This window comes from Hippocampus bargibanti, linkage group LG01 (assembly GCF_051943395.1).
Source record: "Hippocampus bargibanti isolate YZ-2025 linkage group LG01, ASM5194339v1, whole genome shotgun sequence".
Taxonomy (NCBI): domain Eukaryota; kingdom Metazoa; phylum Chordata; class Actinopteri; order Syngnathiformes; family Syngnathidae; genus Hippocampus; species Hippocampus bargibanti.
Window position 1 is genome coordinate 32,571,236 of NC_142734.1, and position 13,573 is coordinate 32,584,808.

At 40.7% G+C, this 13,573-nt stretch overlaps 1 protein-coding gene across 1 annotated transcript; it reads right to left on the reverse strand.

Annotated features, from left to right (window-relative positions):
- Positions 1–1,998: 1,998 nt before the first annotated feature.
- On the reverse strand, positions 1,999–12,771 carry rhoab (ras homolog gene family, member Ab). Its single transcript, XM_089011606.1, has 5 exons — positions 12,615–12,771; positions 7,371–7,528; positions 6,674–6,794; positions 5,518–5,648; positions 1,999–4,449 (listed from the first exon to the last, which is right to left on the reverse strand). The coding sequence occupies exons 2-5, from the start codon at positions 7,524–7,526 to the stop codon at positions 4,276–4,278; spliced, it is 582 nt and encodes a 193-aa protein (XP_088867732.1). The 5' UTR covers positions 7,527–7,528; positions 12,615–12,771; the 3' UTR covers positions 1,999–4,275.
- Positions 12,772–13,573: the final 802 nt, after the last annotated feature.

Genomic DNA, 13,573 nt, shown 5'->3' on the forward strand with positions numbered 1-13,573 from the left:
CGTCACGGTCACCATAATATAATTTGCGGGTTTTTAATGTGTTTGACTTGATACTGCGCTGTGTGGTTCCTACAAGTTCACTCATTGAAAGGGGGGGTTCTCGATGAATACTTTTCATTGTTCAGCAGTGTTTTTATATGGGAGAGGGTGGAGTACTTTTAGACTTAGGCCACATTTATGGGATACTTCAAGTACAGTACACTCCGTTTTTTTATATATGATTTATTTTGTGAAGAAATTGGGTAGCAAGAAAACGTGCCAGTTTTATCCTGGGTATACGTGCTATAATTCTGTAATGAGCATAATCGAGGAACAGCAACCGGATGCAGTATCATATGCTTTTTTTTGTATACACCAAAAACTAACTAAATAAAAAAATAACACTAGCTAGTACAGTGGTACCTCTACTTACGAATATCTCTTCATACGTAAAAATATGTATGGGCTGCTCTGTGCAGCTCCGAGCAACACACTGAGAGCGGATCTGCCTTTGCCTATTGGAATAAGCGGTTAGCCTGTTTTAATGGCACATTACTCAGAACTATTTTTAAAGATCACTTACTCCACGTGTCATAAAATCCTCTTTGTATCTCCACTCGACCATGCTGCCCCCTTTTAAGTGGTGTCTTCCAATGTAACGCCACCCATGGTTGCACGCTCCCTGCAGTTTTTGAACACGACAATGCTCCATGTCGCACCCTCCCACACAGGAGGAAATTAGCTTACCTTGACATCCCACACACGCTTTCTCTGCAGTGCAGGAATCGGCCAAGAGTGTGAGTGGGGCTTTGTGTAGCATTACACTCTTCAGTCAGCAATCGCCCTGGTTTGAATAAATACTCCCCTGCGTTGATTAGAAATAAAGTGGTTAATTGTATTATACTTTTACACTGACTACAGTTGGCTGGCAGGGATTCCTGGGACTAAAATTGTATACCTTTCAGAATCAAATTTGTCCTGAGAACACTGATTTTCTCTGAGCTGCCCCAATTCTGTAGCGTTGCAGGCCAATGGCAAGGTGACGTTGGAATAAACGGCGTCGTCGAAAACGTTTCTCGGTTGACAGCTTGGTGTAGAAATTAATCAATAAACATGGTGTTTTATTTTCAGACGCCTTTTATCCGCACATTTACATTGCAAAATCTGTCACTCAACTCCATCGTACCCATTATGCCAATCATCGAGATAACGACTTAAAGCAAGGCGCACGTTGATGACGACAATTTAAACCGGTACCGAAATTGGTCAAAACAATTTGGGGTCAAACATTTTGATAGACAAGATTCTGCGAGTGGAATATGTACCGTTGTTGATTGGCTGCAAAAAGCAAACAAAGTAGACTTTGGTGAGAAGTTGGAGATTTTTCGCCTGTACCTAATGTTAGTTTGTTTTCCTTTTTTTTCTTTACAGGACCAGAATAGTTTCTGTCCAGAGAACGTACAGATATTCGTTGAAAACGTGAACACTGCCAAAGATGTACAGATTTTTATTTTATTATTTTTTGCTTCGTGATAATCTGTTTCCTAATTATTGTGAGAAATCATTAACGTGATTAGTGTCATCCTTTCAAGATTCCCTTTCTTCCCTACAAATTTGACCAGTGGCAGTTGTGCTGAAACCAGGGGTTTAAACTATTACACTACCAACAAAAAATATAACTAAAATACAGGGTATTTTCAGCTGCAAATGACTTCCTCAGTGTGATAAATCATTAGATTTGAAGTCCCCATAGCAAGAAATAAAAGGGCTCAGATTGAATTAACCCATAAAATAAATGTTTTGAAGCTTCCTGCTAACAGACAACTGATCAAAAAAGAAATACAATCCCTCTCGTGAAGCTTTCCTCGCACCGAGTTAGTATTCAATCATAGTCCACGGGGACCATTAATAATAATGCCGCCTCTTCATAAAACCTCTCATCCATCAAACTCCTCTGTCCGTCGATTTAGTTATAAGAGCCGAGTCTGTCTTCAATTCAGGACAACAAAAAGGGCTGGATGTTATAGAAAGTAATTTATTACACAAACCAAAGCTAGTTTACAAATAATTTCCAGTCCTGTGTGTGTATAGTTTAGTATGAACAAACCCATAATTCATATTTACAGACATTGCATACAGCTTGGTGTTCCTGTTCTGACTTCAGCATCCAAAATGTAAGATTGAAACATTCATTAAAAGAAGAAATAAAAATGATTTGTACATTACAATGAGGCTTTTTTTTTCACTCTCAATGTCATCATTTGCGTTGAAAATACACGTTAATACAGGGTCCAAGCAATAATCCAACCTCTTTCCTGTCAAACGATTTGGTGGGACTGATTGACAGATTGTGAATCACCAAGTGTAAGGTCAAGTAAAGCAAGCAAAAATAGCACTCCGCTCTTGTTCTGCCTGTTTTTCTTCTTTCTTAAATACTGACAGACAACATCACACATAAAAAAATAAAAGCAGGAAATAAAGTCATCTAGTTCCTGGAGCAAACATCGCAATCGGCCAGAAAGAGGAACTACAGAAGGATTCGTTTATTTGAGCCAAAACTGACAAGACACACTAACGAGTTATGAATCAGATTGTGAATTCAAAATTTTCTAGTGCTGAAGAACATTGTTTGTTGAATCATTTTACAAGTAGTTTAAAGGACAACCGACGTCTCTGGACACATTGTGTCCATAATTTGTAAAATGGCTTCAAATGACTTCTACTGGGCGTATTTTAATAAGATTCCACCGCATATAGCTATATTTTACGTTTGAAGACTCGCGCTGAACATTCAGGAAGTCTTGTTTTAGAGTCGGTGACGAGTCCTCACATGACGTCAGAAAAGGACCGCCTCCTGACCGTAAAAAAGACGCATTGTAGCATCTTTCCATCACGTCAATGTATTTTGCTGTACTGTTTTTTGCGGAAAACCGTGTGTTACATCCAAAAGCCGCCAGCAGAGGGAGTCCAAGCTCCATGGAACGAATTTATCAGCCTGTGGAAACGGCTGATTCATTCCTCACAGCTCGGTGGCCATTTTCTTGCCTCTTTTTGGGTGAGACATTCCCCCCCACCCGTTTGCCTCAAAATGACATGGAATAAATTATTTAATCGATTGCAAACATGTATGCTTTCCTCTTCAAAACTATTTGAATCATAGTCATAACTGGATGTGTAACAAGAAAGCATATTATCCGAATCTGAAGCCATTGTTTTGATTCTCCAGCAATGCAAGACGTCTTGGCGTGACGTCACGAACTGGGGGCGGGACTTTCTGAAAATGCCCAATTGGCAGCTCAATTTTTTGCAGATTTTGGACACTAAGTCATTTTTATTGGTGTTTTGCATTTGACTAAAAATATCATACTGCGTCTTTTGGGTATTTTAGATGCTATAAAACGTTTTTCTGATGTCAGTTAAAAAACAAAAAAGTGACGTCGGTTGCCCTTTAAACGGTAGCAAGGGGAGGTGAGGCGGGGGGGCTGGTATGTCAATCGCAGTACAGTGCGGTATAATAATAGAGCAGTGGCAGCGAGGTGAAGGATGAGTGCATGTACTGGCTGGGAGACTGTAAGGACAAGATTAGCCTCAAATAGACCTCACTCATCGAAGGCCGCACATGTGAGCACCCACATAAGACCCTCCTCGGAAACAAAGCGGGTCACATAGGGTGCATACAGGACCAATATGTTTCTCAACACAAGTAGACGTGTTGTCTTGTAATTGAACTGGTGGCACATGGAAATAAGTGAGAATCCAATCGTTTGTGCATACAGGCACATCACAAGGCAAATCCACTCATCTGCAACTGAACAATCGGGGTTACCTATCCCAAATGGCAGCCATTAACTGTACTTGCGGTGCCCTGCTTGCCTATCAAGCCATCAAGGGAGGAAATTCATATTGCTATTCAAACATAACGCAGTCAACGGAATGTCCCGCCACAAATAATCACGCATGGATACCTTTGATTCAAGGGCCAAGATCTTTTCATTATCTTCTGTGTTGGTTGGGGGGGGGATGTTTTTGGGTGATGTCAAGCTCCCACCAAATTAAGAGTCCAATGGTTTACAACAGTTGTTATTTTCCCACATTCAATCCCTCCTTCATCAAAAAAAGTCCGAGGGTAAATTCAGTCCGACAAACAGCCATTTTATAGCGGTACTCATAAACTTCACTCTTTTCCTGCCCTTCCTCTTGCCTATACGACCCCCGCCCCTTATATTTTCCATCCCTCCCCACCCTGGCCGCAGGTACAACAGGCCAGGTGCAAACAGTCCCACAATAACTTCCACGTTACAGCAGTACACACTTAGTGGGGTTCTTTCTGCGGCGAGCCTGCAGCGCCGCCCTCGTGGCCATTTCAAAGACCTCCCGCACACCATCCTTGGTCTTTGCGGAGCATTCCATGTAGCCGAACGCAGCGATCCGGCCGGCCATTTCCCTGCCTTCTTCAGACTTCACAGGTTCCTGTTGAATGAAAAGGAAAAAAAAAATAATCAATATCATGTCTTAATGATTGAACAGAGCAACCCTCAAAGTGGCGATGGTCCACTCCAATTTCAAAACAACGTTTGTCACTGACATGAATGATATTTGCAGTAATTTGTTCCACAGTCATAATTGTTCTTATTTTCAATATTTAAATGTACAAGGAAAGTTTTAACATAAACATACCCTTCGCAGTCATAAAGGTGGAAATAAAATAAAACAATCTACCAGGCGTACATTAAGCCATTAGAAACAATAAAACTGTTTTTTTGAAATTTAAATTGCAAAATGCACGATGAGGGGGCGTAAACATCGCACATGTGATGCATTTCATGCATTCCGTTCAACATTCTAACAAGCTAGCTTTTCGAGGTCGCTAGCTAGCGAGCTCGAGAAGTGGATGTAGTGACATTTCCTTCTTATCCAATAGGATAAGAAGGTATGCGGTTTGGAATTGATTTGGATTACATGGGACAGGAGATGTGAGACAATCTTTTTTTCGTCAATGGATGCTACAGCTTTGTGTTTGCTTTTAACATTTAACAGACGTGTAATTTCCACCATGACGTCCCTGATCCACAGGTGAAAAGGATGCTTTGATCCTCTCCTCTTTCATCTCAAACTGCTTCATACAATAAAAAGGGTGCAGAAAGTGCTTCAGATTGAATGAGCGGGTGTCTTTTGTGTTGTGTCACTTTATTTGTTATTTTGTTTTTGTTGTTTTGACTTCAAGATGACGCCACGAGAGTGGCTGCCTTTACAGCAGCTCCTGTATTTCTTTTTCTACTTCTTTCTTTCCTTTCCTCTTCTTTTCATAACTTTGCTACTGTAAAATGTAAATTTCTCCACAGCGAGACTAATAAAGGCTAATCCAATCAGGTCAATCACAAAAGACCCTGATGAAAACCCTTTTAATTTAAAAAAAATCCGGCTATCAGTCGTATCAAGCCAGCAGGTAGATAACGCATAAAGTGCTTTCAAGTACATTCAAGATATATTTTGAAAAACAGTCCCGTTTTCACTTCCTTCCTTTACGAGATAAAGTACCTGTTTCATCTTAGCCAACTCGCGACGCGTGTGCTCGTCATTGCGCAGATCTTTCTTGTTTCCAACTAGGATGATGGGAACGTTGGGACAGAAGTGTTTTACCTCCGGTGTCCACTTCTCCGGAATATTTTCTGTGTGGAATAAAAGAGAACAATACAATTTGTTTGCGAGTCTCGCAGCACGTTTGACATGCTATGTAATTGACATTTTTTTTACTCGTTTAATCACATTTATGCATGAAACTTCCATTATGCAACACTTTTTTCACCCGATTTTATATGAAGCCATTTCCTTGACAAGAAAAGAGCTGTTCCTAATCCTAATAGCAGAAAGTGCATCACATGTAATTTTGCTGCATGACTGCCTACGGATGCTTGTGCTGCGGCTCTTTGTGCTTGCGTTGATTGTATGGCAAATAAAATGAACTTGGTAACCATGTTTAGCACATATTATTATTATTATTGTTATGATCAATGTTTTGGGGCCGATCAGCAATCAGAAGCTATGGGGGGGAAAAGTGCAGTCTATCTTTTACAGATTCATTCAGAAGATGGCGCAATATAGTGTGTATATTTATTCTATCATCAACAAATTAAACCTCCAAAAATCTTGGCCGTATGTATATTTTTTTTTTTTGCGTCGTATTGGAAACTGTCTGTCTCGTACGAGTCCTGGTGCACACACAGACACACCCCAAATATAATTTTGTTCAGCATTATTTATGCACTTTTTACCCGCTGTGTCTGTGACAAACTAGCAAAACGCCGAGGGTGCATGGCTCCGCTTTACGGTAGCAATAAAGATTTGCTCCTGCTTATACAAAACGGTATTGACTTTATAATGTAATTGTGTCATGTGAATAGCTCAAATCACCATCAGTATGACGACAGAATCTCTCGTAACATTGTTTAGCAAAAGTTTTGTGTATCTTGTAAACAATAAAGCCATTTCAGTGTTTGTTCAAACATTACGACTGCCTGTCGCTTGCAGGTTGAGGGGCTGACTGTGCTCGTCTTTATTTGACAAATAGTTTACAGAATTTTTGCGGCCCTGAAGCCTTTGTTCCGATCGGAGTAACTTGTTGCTCATCAAAATGACCGGATTGAAGAAGATAATTAGAAAAGTGATTGCTGTGCATGGTGCTGTTTGCACTGACCCAAGCTGTCTGGACTGTCTATGGAAAAGCACATGAGAATGACGTCAGTGTCTGGATAAGAGAGTGGTCTGAGCCTATCGTAGTCCTCTTGACCGGCTGTGTCCCACAGAGCCAACTCCACCTGAAACACACACCACACATTCACGAGTGTGTCAGTATGATTTCATTTTCCAGACTCGATGGTAATTATGGACGAAGTTCTACAGCTACTGTTGTATCCAAAAAGAATACCACTGACTACATTTTCTCGGAAATTTGTATTGTTTCAAAGAAAAAGTCCTTTACAGAGGTAAACTTGGTCATAGAATTTGACATCCATGATCATCCATTTTCAAGCAAAGTAGATTTTATAGGTTCAATACCCTCTGTGACATTATTAGCTCAGTTCTTTATATGTGACAATGTGGAGTGTGCACACACCAATGTCTATTGTAACACAACTGACCATTCAGGACACACAATGAAAGATCATCTTCATTTCATTTTTTTTCCAATAATGTGTTAAGACTCCACACTCGCATTTTCTCTTGATGCTGCTGATGCAACAGAGTTACAAAAAACATATAGTCAGCACATAAACTACAGCGTCAATAAAAGCTACGCACTGTTAATGCTTTGTTTCTTTCAAGGAAAGCACAAATGTTTATTTCAGGTTCGACAAAATGACAAAAGTCTGCAATAATGCGTGTTCTATTACCTGTTTGCAATCCACTTCTATATCGGCCACGTAATTCTCAAACACGGTGGGGACATAGACCTCTGGGAACTGGTCTTTACTGAAGACAATCAGAAGGCAGGTCTTCCCACAAGCTCCATCACCAACAATCACTAGTTTCTTACGGATGGCAGCCATCCCTAAAGGGGGCGGGAGGGATTAACAATTAGAAATACAGTAAAGTCTCGCTATATCGATATCGGATATATCGATAGTCCCGGTTATATCGATACTATTTCTATGCATGCACGGAGAAAATTACATGCAAACAGGGTCGGATATATCGATAGTCCAGGTTATATCGATATTTTTTCGGACTCCCTTGAATATCGATATAACGAGACTTTACTGTATATTAAAAAATGAGACAATTATGCATTGGTTTTGCGTCAAATTATTAGTAGAGTGTCATTTATATCGGCAGAACAATAAGAATGTGAAATAAAAACTAATAAATACCACACTTCAGAACGAGTTCCAGTAACTGCGGAAGCAACCTTGCCCAATCGAGTAAAGGGAAGTTATTGGGAAACAAGTATATAGACAAAGGGAAATGTGCGGTTTTCTATTGAACTTGACTCAATCTGGCAGTGCCAGGGTTTTTGTCATTTTCACTCAAATTGCAAGAGCCACAGAATATTGAGTTTTAGGACTACATAAACATCCAATGCAGCATAGGAAACCTTATATTCTCTTCTTTCATCAGTTATATGGGTCTGGAGTTATCTGAGCTTGAAATGAGGGTGGTTGTACAAAAGGCAAATGCTGGCCCCTTGTGGGAGGGAAACACATTGCCAGAGATCTGACCAGCGCTTTATTGGCAACCCGCGCATGAAAAACCAAAACCCGAACAAATTCGGGAATGGCGCTACACGTAATGCTTGTCGATTCCAGAATAAATTCGGGAATGGAAGTTAATGAGTTAAAGAATGAAAACTACAAAAAATAAGATTTATATGGGAAGACAACCTGAAGCTTTTCTTGAAAATATGTTCGGTGTGCCTCCAGTAGTCTTCTAAGCACTGCATTCTGATTCTTCATAGTTGCGCAATATGAGCAAAGGAATGAAATCCACCTGGGCTTTGCTGCTTCACTCATGTTTCACAAAAGCAATATTAACACACGATCCATTCATAACAGTTCTTCCCATGAAACATTTCACTCTGAGTATATGAAACGCCTTGCAGAAACCCTGCGAGTGGCACAGTTGATGAATAATCAAAGTAGGACACCGCTGTCAAAAATATTATAGAGTATTCCCTCGATGACTTGCACAAGAAGAAAAGATCCAACCCCAAAAATGGGACAGTGGTAGCCTGGAGGCATGTGCGCAGTCGATGTTTGACTAGCCACTGGGTACTAAGTCCTGACAACGATGTGCCCCCCGTCCCCAACCTCCATCCATAAATGCCACTTTGCTACTGTCATTACAGACACCAATGGCTACTTTCGAACCAATAAAACAGCAACATGTATTGATTCACACCACAAAGCACGTTGACGGTGGATACCAATGTGGGTTACCACACATGAATACGTGTGGCTTTCTGTTAAAATACAACAAGAACCAGGACAGGGAAAACACCAGCAGAAAAAAGGGAGACAAATTAAAGAAAGGCGACTAAACAGGAAAAGCCTCATTAACATAACATTGAAAATTGTTGTGTCTGAACTCAAGAGACATTTCCCTTCAACTGCAGTGATGTCAATCTTTGATCATTTTGTTTGCTAAATAAGCCTAAATGTTTGAATACGCATAAAGATGCTACACCGGCGGCGGTCAGAGCTTGACGCGATAAAACCCCAAGAGTGTGACCATCTCAATTTAGCCAAGCAGTTAGCATGAGAAGCCAATACAATTAAAGGACAACTGAAGTTATGTCCATAATTTGTAAAATGGCTTCAAATGACTTCTACTGAGCGTATTTTACAAAGATTCCACCGCAAATAGCTATATTTTACATTTTAAGACTCGCGCTGAATATTCCGGAAGTCTTGTTTTTGAGTTGGTGACGAGTCCGTACGTGACGTCACTAAAGTAAGGCCCCTTACCGAAAAAAAGACGCATTGTAGCGGTCCTTCCATCACATCATTGTATTTTGCTGTAATGTTTGGGCTGGGGACCTTGTGTTGCACCCAAAAGCCGCCAGAATAGGGCGTCCAAGCTCCATATAAGGAATTTATCAACCTATGGAAACGGAGGTGGCCACAGGTCGCCATTTTGTGCCTCTTTCTCGGTGAGAAATTTCCCCTCAATGTTGCCTCAAACTGACAGGGAATAACTTGCAAACATGTATGCTTTCCTCTTCAGAACTATTTGAATCATATTCATAACTGGATGTGTAACAAGAAAGCATATTATCCGAATCTGAAGCCATTGTTTTGATTCTCCAGTTATGCAAGACGTCTTGCAGTGACGTCACGAACTGGGGGCGGGACTTTCTAAAATTGGCCAATTCGCAGCTCAATTTTTTGCAGATTTTGGACACTTTAAGTCATTTTTATTGGTGTTTTGCATTTGAATAAAAATATACTGCGTGTTTTGGGTATTTTAGATGCTATAAAACGTTTTTCTGATGCCAGTTAAGAAACAAAAAAGTGACGTCGGTTGTCCTTTAAAGTTACAGTATTAGCAAATGCGTTTGTGATGGCATGGGGAGCTTAGATCTCCATGAAGGCGCCTTAATGTGCAAAAGGTACATCCATGTTTTTGAGAAACACGATGCCGTCATCAAGGCAACACCTTTTCATGGACACGTCTGCTTATTTCAACATGACAATGCCAAACTCTATTCTGCATGTGTTACAACAGAGTGGCATCAAAGTAAAAGGACTGGTCTCTCACAAAAAAATGTGGCATATGATAAGCATGAAATAAGACAATAGAGATTGCGAAATGTTGGACAGTTCGAGCTGTAAATCAAGCATGAACGGGTTAGGGAGAATAATTAGTGTCCTCAGTTACCAAATGTTTATTAAATATTCAAAGAAAAGGTGATCGAACACAATTTTGAACATGACCTGTCCCAATTTTTTTTCGGAACACGGAGCTATAAAATATGGATGTTTACGCCCCAAAAATAGTATCGGTTTGAACATTCAATATCTTGTCGTTGGCGCATTTTCAATGAAATACAAGTTGAACAGAATTTGCATATCATTTGTATTCCGTTTTTATTTAACACAACGCCCTGACTCAACGTGCCCATTGACTAGTCCACTTGACATCCATTTGGCTTGATGCATACAAAACACCTTCCATGCATGTTGTTGCATATTAATGGAGCAGGTGTGCAATGGCCAAGCGGGTTCCCAAAACGCACCACTTCACTGCAAATGAATGGTCGCTGTATTGAGCAAAGGCCAGTGTGAAAAAACATCCTTGGTAGGAGCAATCATAAACTGTTAGCCTTGGCAGGAACTGGCAAATTATTGTCACTACTCCGTGCGAGCTCAGTAGACACAGGATTTTTGTTTCTTTAGTTATACTTCTTATATTCTAATATTGAAGCAGTCCGGTGAAACCGACTGTATCCAAATGACCGAGTGGATTGGGCATTTCCGGAATGTCCTTTGAGACTAAATTTCCTCAATCTCCTGAAATAAATATTGAGTAATTTGTTGTTCTTTTCAATTGTTTTCCTGCATGCAGAGGGAATTTCCCCTGAATGTTTCAGTTTCCACACTGCCATGGATGTCCGTCACCTTCTTTACGCCAGTGTCTCTCAAATTGTAATAGATACTGTATATCACTGTCTCAAATTCAACCCGAGACTACATTTACATTTCATCAATAGCCCTTTCAAAAAGGGAATATTGGCAGCATTTCAGTTGTACAAGGCCATGAAAACACAAAAAAAAAGATATGAAGATATTGATATTCACCCTTGGTTACATCCATTTCTCATCATTTTAACGCATATCAGAATATCTTTGTTGTAAGGAACATTATTTTTTGTCTGTGTACTGCATGTGAAAAGGATTTCTGGATTTTGGGTACAAGGACTACTGGCTCGCAACCCACAAGTGGACATCAAGTAAACTGTTGAAACATCTATGTTACAACCCAACTCTATATTTTTTATTACCTCGTATCCAAATACTCTTTGTACATAGTGCTGTATGCTACATTTAAGTGTAATGTCTGGCAAACGACTAGAAATAGACGCCGGTTGATGCCAAAATGACAGTCATGACCATTTGTCACCATGAGTGAAATCTATGCTATGTTTATGTTAATGAACTTGCATTTTTGAACAGTTACATGATTATATTTGATCAATTTGCCAAGTGTGAGGGTGTTACCAATTATCGCAACTTGGTACAGTATTTGGTGTTATCAGCCAGACTAGATGTCTTCAGTCTGAAAAAATGGCATAGGCGTGTCTCTTGTTATCAGTCTGAAAACACCGTAGCATGGAGAGACAATTGTGTGCGTTTCTCACGGGCGCTTCCCAGTAAAAACAGTGTTTTTAAAGCAGGCTTGCCAGTGGGTGGGTCACCAGAAAATGGCGTCATCATAGAGGCAACAGATGGCTAGTGTGTCCGCAGTGGAAGAACGTGTAGGTGGCCTCATTTCAAATTCCACATCCGGTGAAAAAAAAATAAAGACATTTGACTGACACCAATCAGGGAATTACAAAAGGAAACCATATAAAATCCAATATGTTTTATAAAAGGTGCGTCGCTTTAAGACGTTTTCAAATAGGTGGAGCTCGTTCTTTATGTATCGCGGTGAATGAAACTAAGACAAAATAATACATTGTGATTTGTTTGATCATGATGCGATCTATTGAAAAGTGAACGAGCCGTCTGCACAGCCGAATCAAGTCGAGAAGCCGGCCTCTTTGTTTGACCACAGCCGTTTCGACAATCTTGGACATCAGTTTTTACAAACAAAGAAACAAGTGACTACATTTGTGAAGCTGCTCTTGTGGGATTGGCTGTGTTGTTTACACACCACAGAGAATCCTTCCTCAAAATTAAAGCCGCTTTCATCCCGAGCTCAACTGTCTGGAAAGTGCGGAAGCGGAATTTTGCAATAGAGGTCGTCGAGGAGGGGGTGGGGGGTGGCTCGGGGGAGCTGACGAAGCTAGCGTCGGCTAACGGAATCGGCTTTATTAGACGAGCGCAACTTTAACAATATTTCTATCTGCTTCAAGACAAAAGAATACGTGATAAATATAGCTCCGCATTTGAGTAAAAGTGTAGAAAGTAAAGTTTTACCTGCTGTGCGTACGGACTGGTAAGACCAGACAGTTGTGCCTAACGGAAAAGAGTCGCTTCGGCGTTGCTCCGACACTGGACTGGCCGCGCACAACAGTGGTACTATGCAGGGCTCCACGGGAACGCGCGAGGAAGGCTGGGAGGGGGAGGGGCGTCGGGCACGAGCTCCACGGCCACACCTGCGCGAGAGCGTCAACGTTGATCCTAAGGATGCGCGCACACGTTCAACAAAATACTATGACGGGAATGGGAACTTTTGCTCCAGCGCCGAATATATGAATAAATATTAAGGAATCATGTCATGTAACCCAGTAGTAAACGTTCTACCGCTAGCCATCTAGACATTATAGATGTTCCACTTGTTTTCCCTTCAAAATGAAAAGCACCCAGAGCCAACATTGGAGTTGTAATTTGGGCTAAATGCCCCACCCAGTGGACAGTTTAAGTAATTACTAAAAAACAGTTGAAATGACGCCACATTTCACGCTTCAAAGATACATTTAATTTTTTGGTCAAGAGTCAACAAGTGGGACACAATCATGAAGTGGAATAACATTTATTGGATAATTTAAACCTATTTAACAAATACAAAACTGAAAAGCGCGGCGTGCAATAATATTCGGCCCCTTGCTTTAATACTTAGTAGTACCACCTTTTGCTCCAAGAGACTGAGATTCTGTCCCATTATTCCTTGCAAAACAGCTAGAGCTCAGTGAGGTAGGATGGACACCCTCCAGTCTTCAGCTCTTTCCACAGATTCTCAATTGGATTCAGGTCTGGACTTTGACTTGGCCATTCTGACAGGTCCACGCCATCGTTGAAAGCGCCTCTGGTTAACGTAGAATTGTCAGAATTCAGATGTTCTAGGATTATATGATAATCGATAAAGGGACGAGAATAAAATTGGTAAAGAAGCTTCCCACGACGCAACATTGAAGTAGTTGCTGACAGTTCGAACA

Excerpts from the sequence above, each read along its gene's own strand:
- rhoab (XM_089011606.1), bottom strand. The coding sequence starts at position 7,526 with ATGGCTGCCATCCGTAAGAAACTAGTGATTGTTGGTGATGGAGCTTGT. Across the intron at positions 6,795-7,370 it reads TAGAAGTGGATTGCAAACAG|GTGGAGTTGGCTCTGTGGGA; the intron begins GTAATAGAACAC and ends TGTGTGTTTCAG. Across the intron at positions 4,450-5,517 it reads AGTTGGCTAAGATGAAACAG|GAACCTGTGAAGTCTGAAGA; the intron begins GTACTTTATCTC and ends TTCATTCAACAG.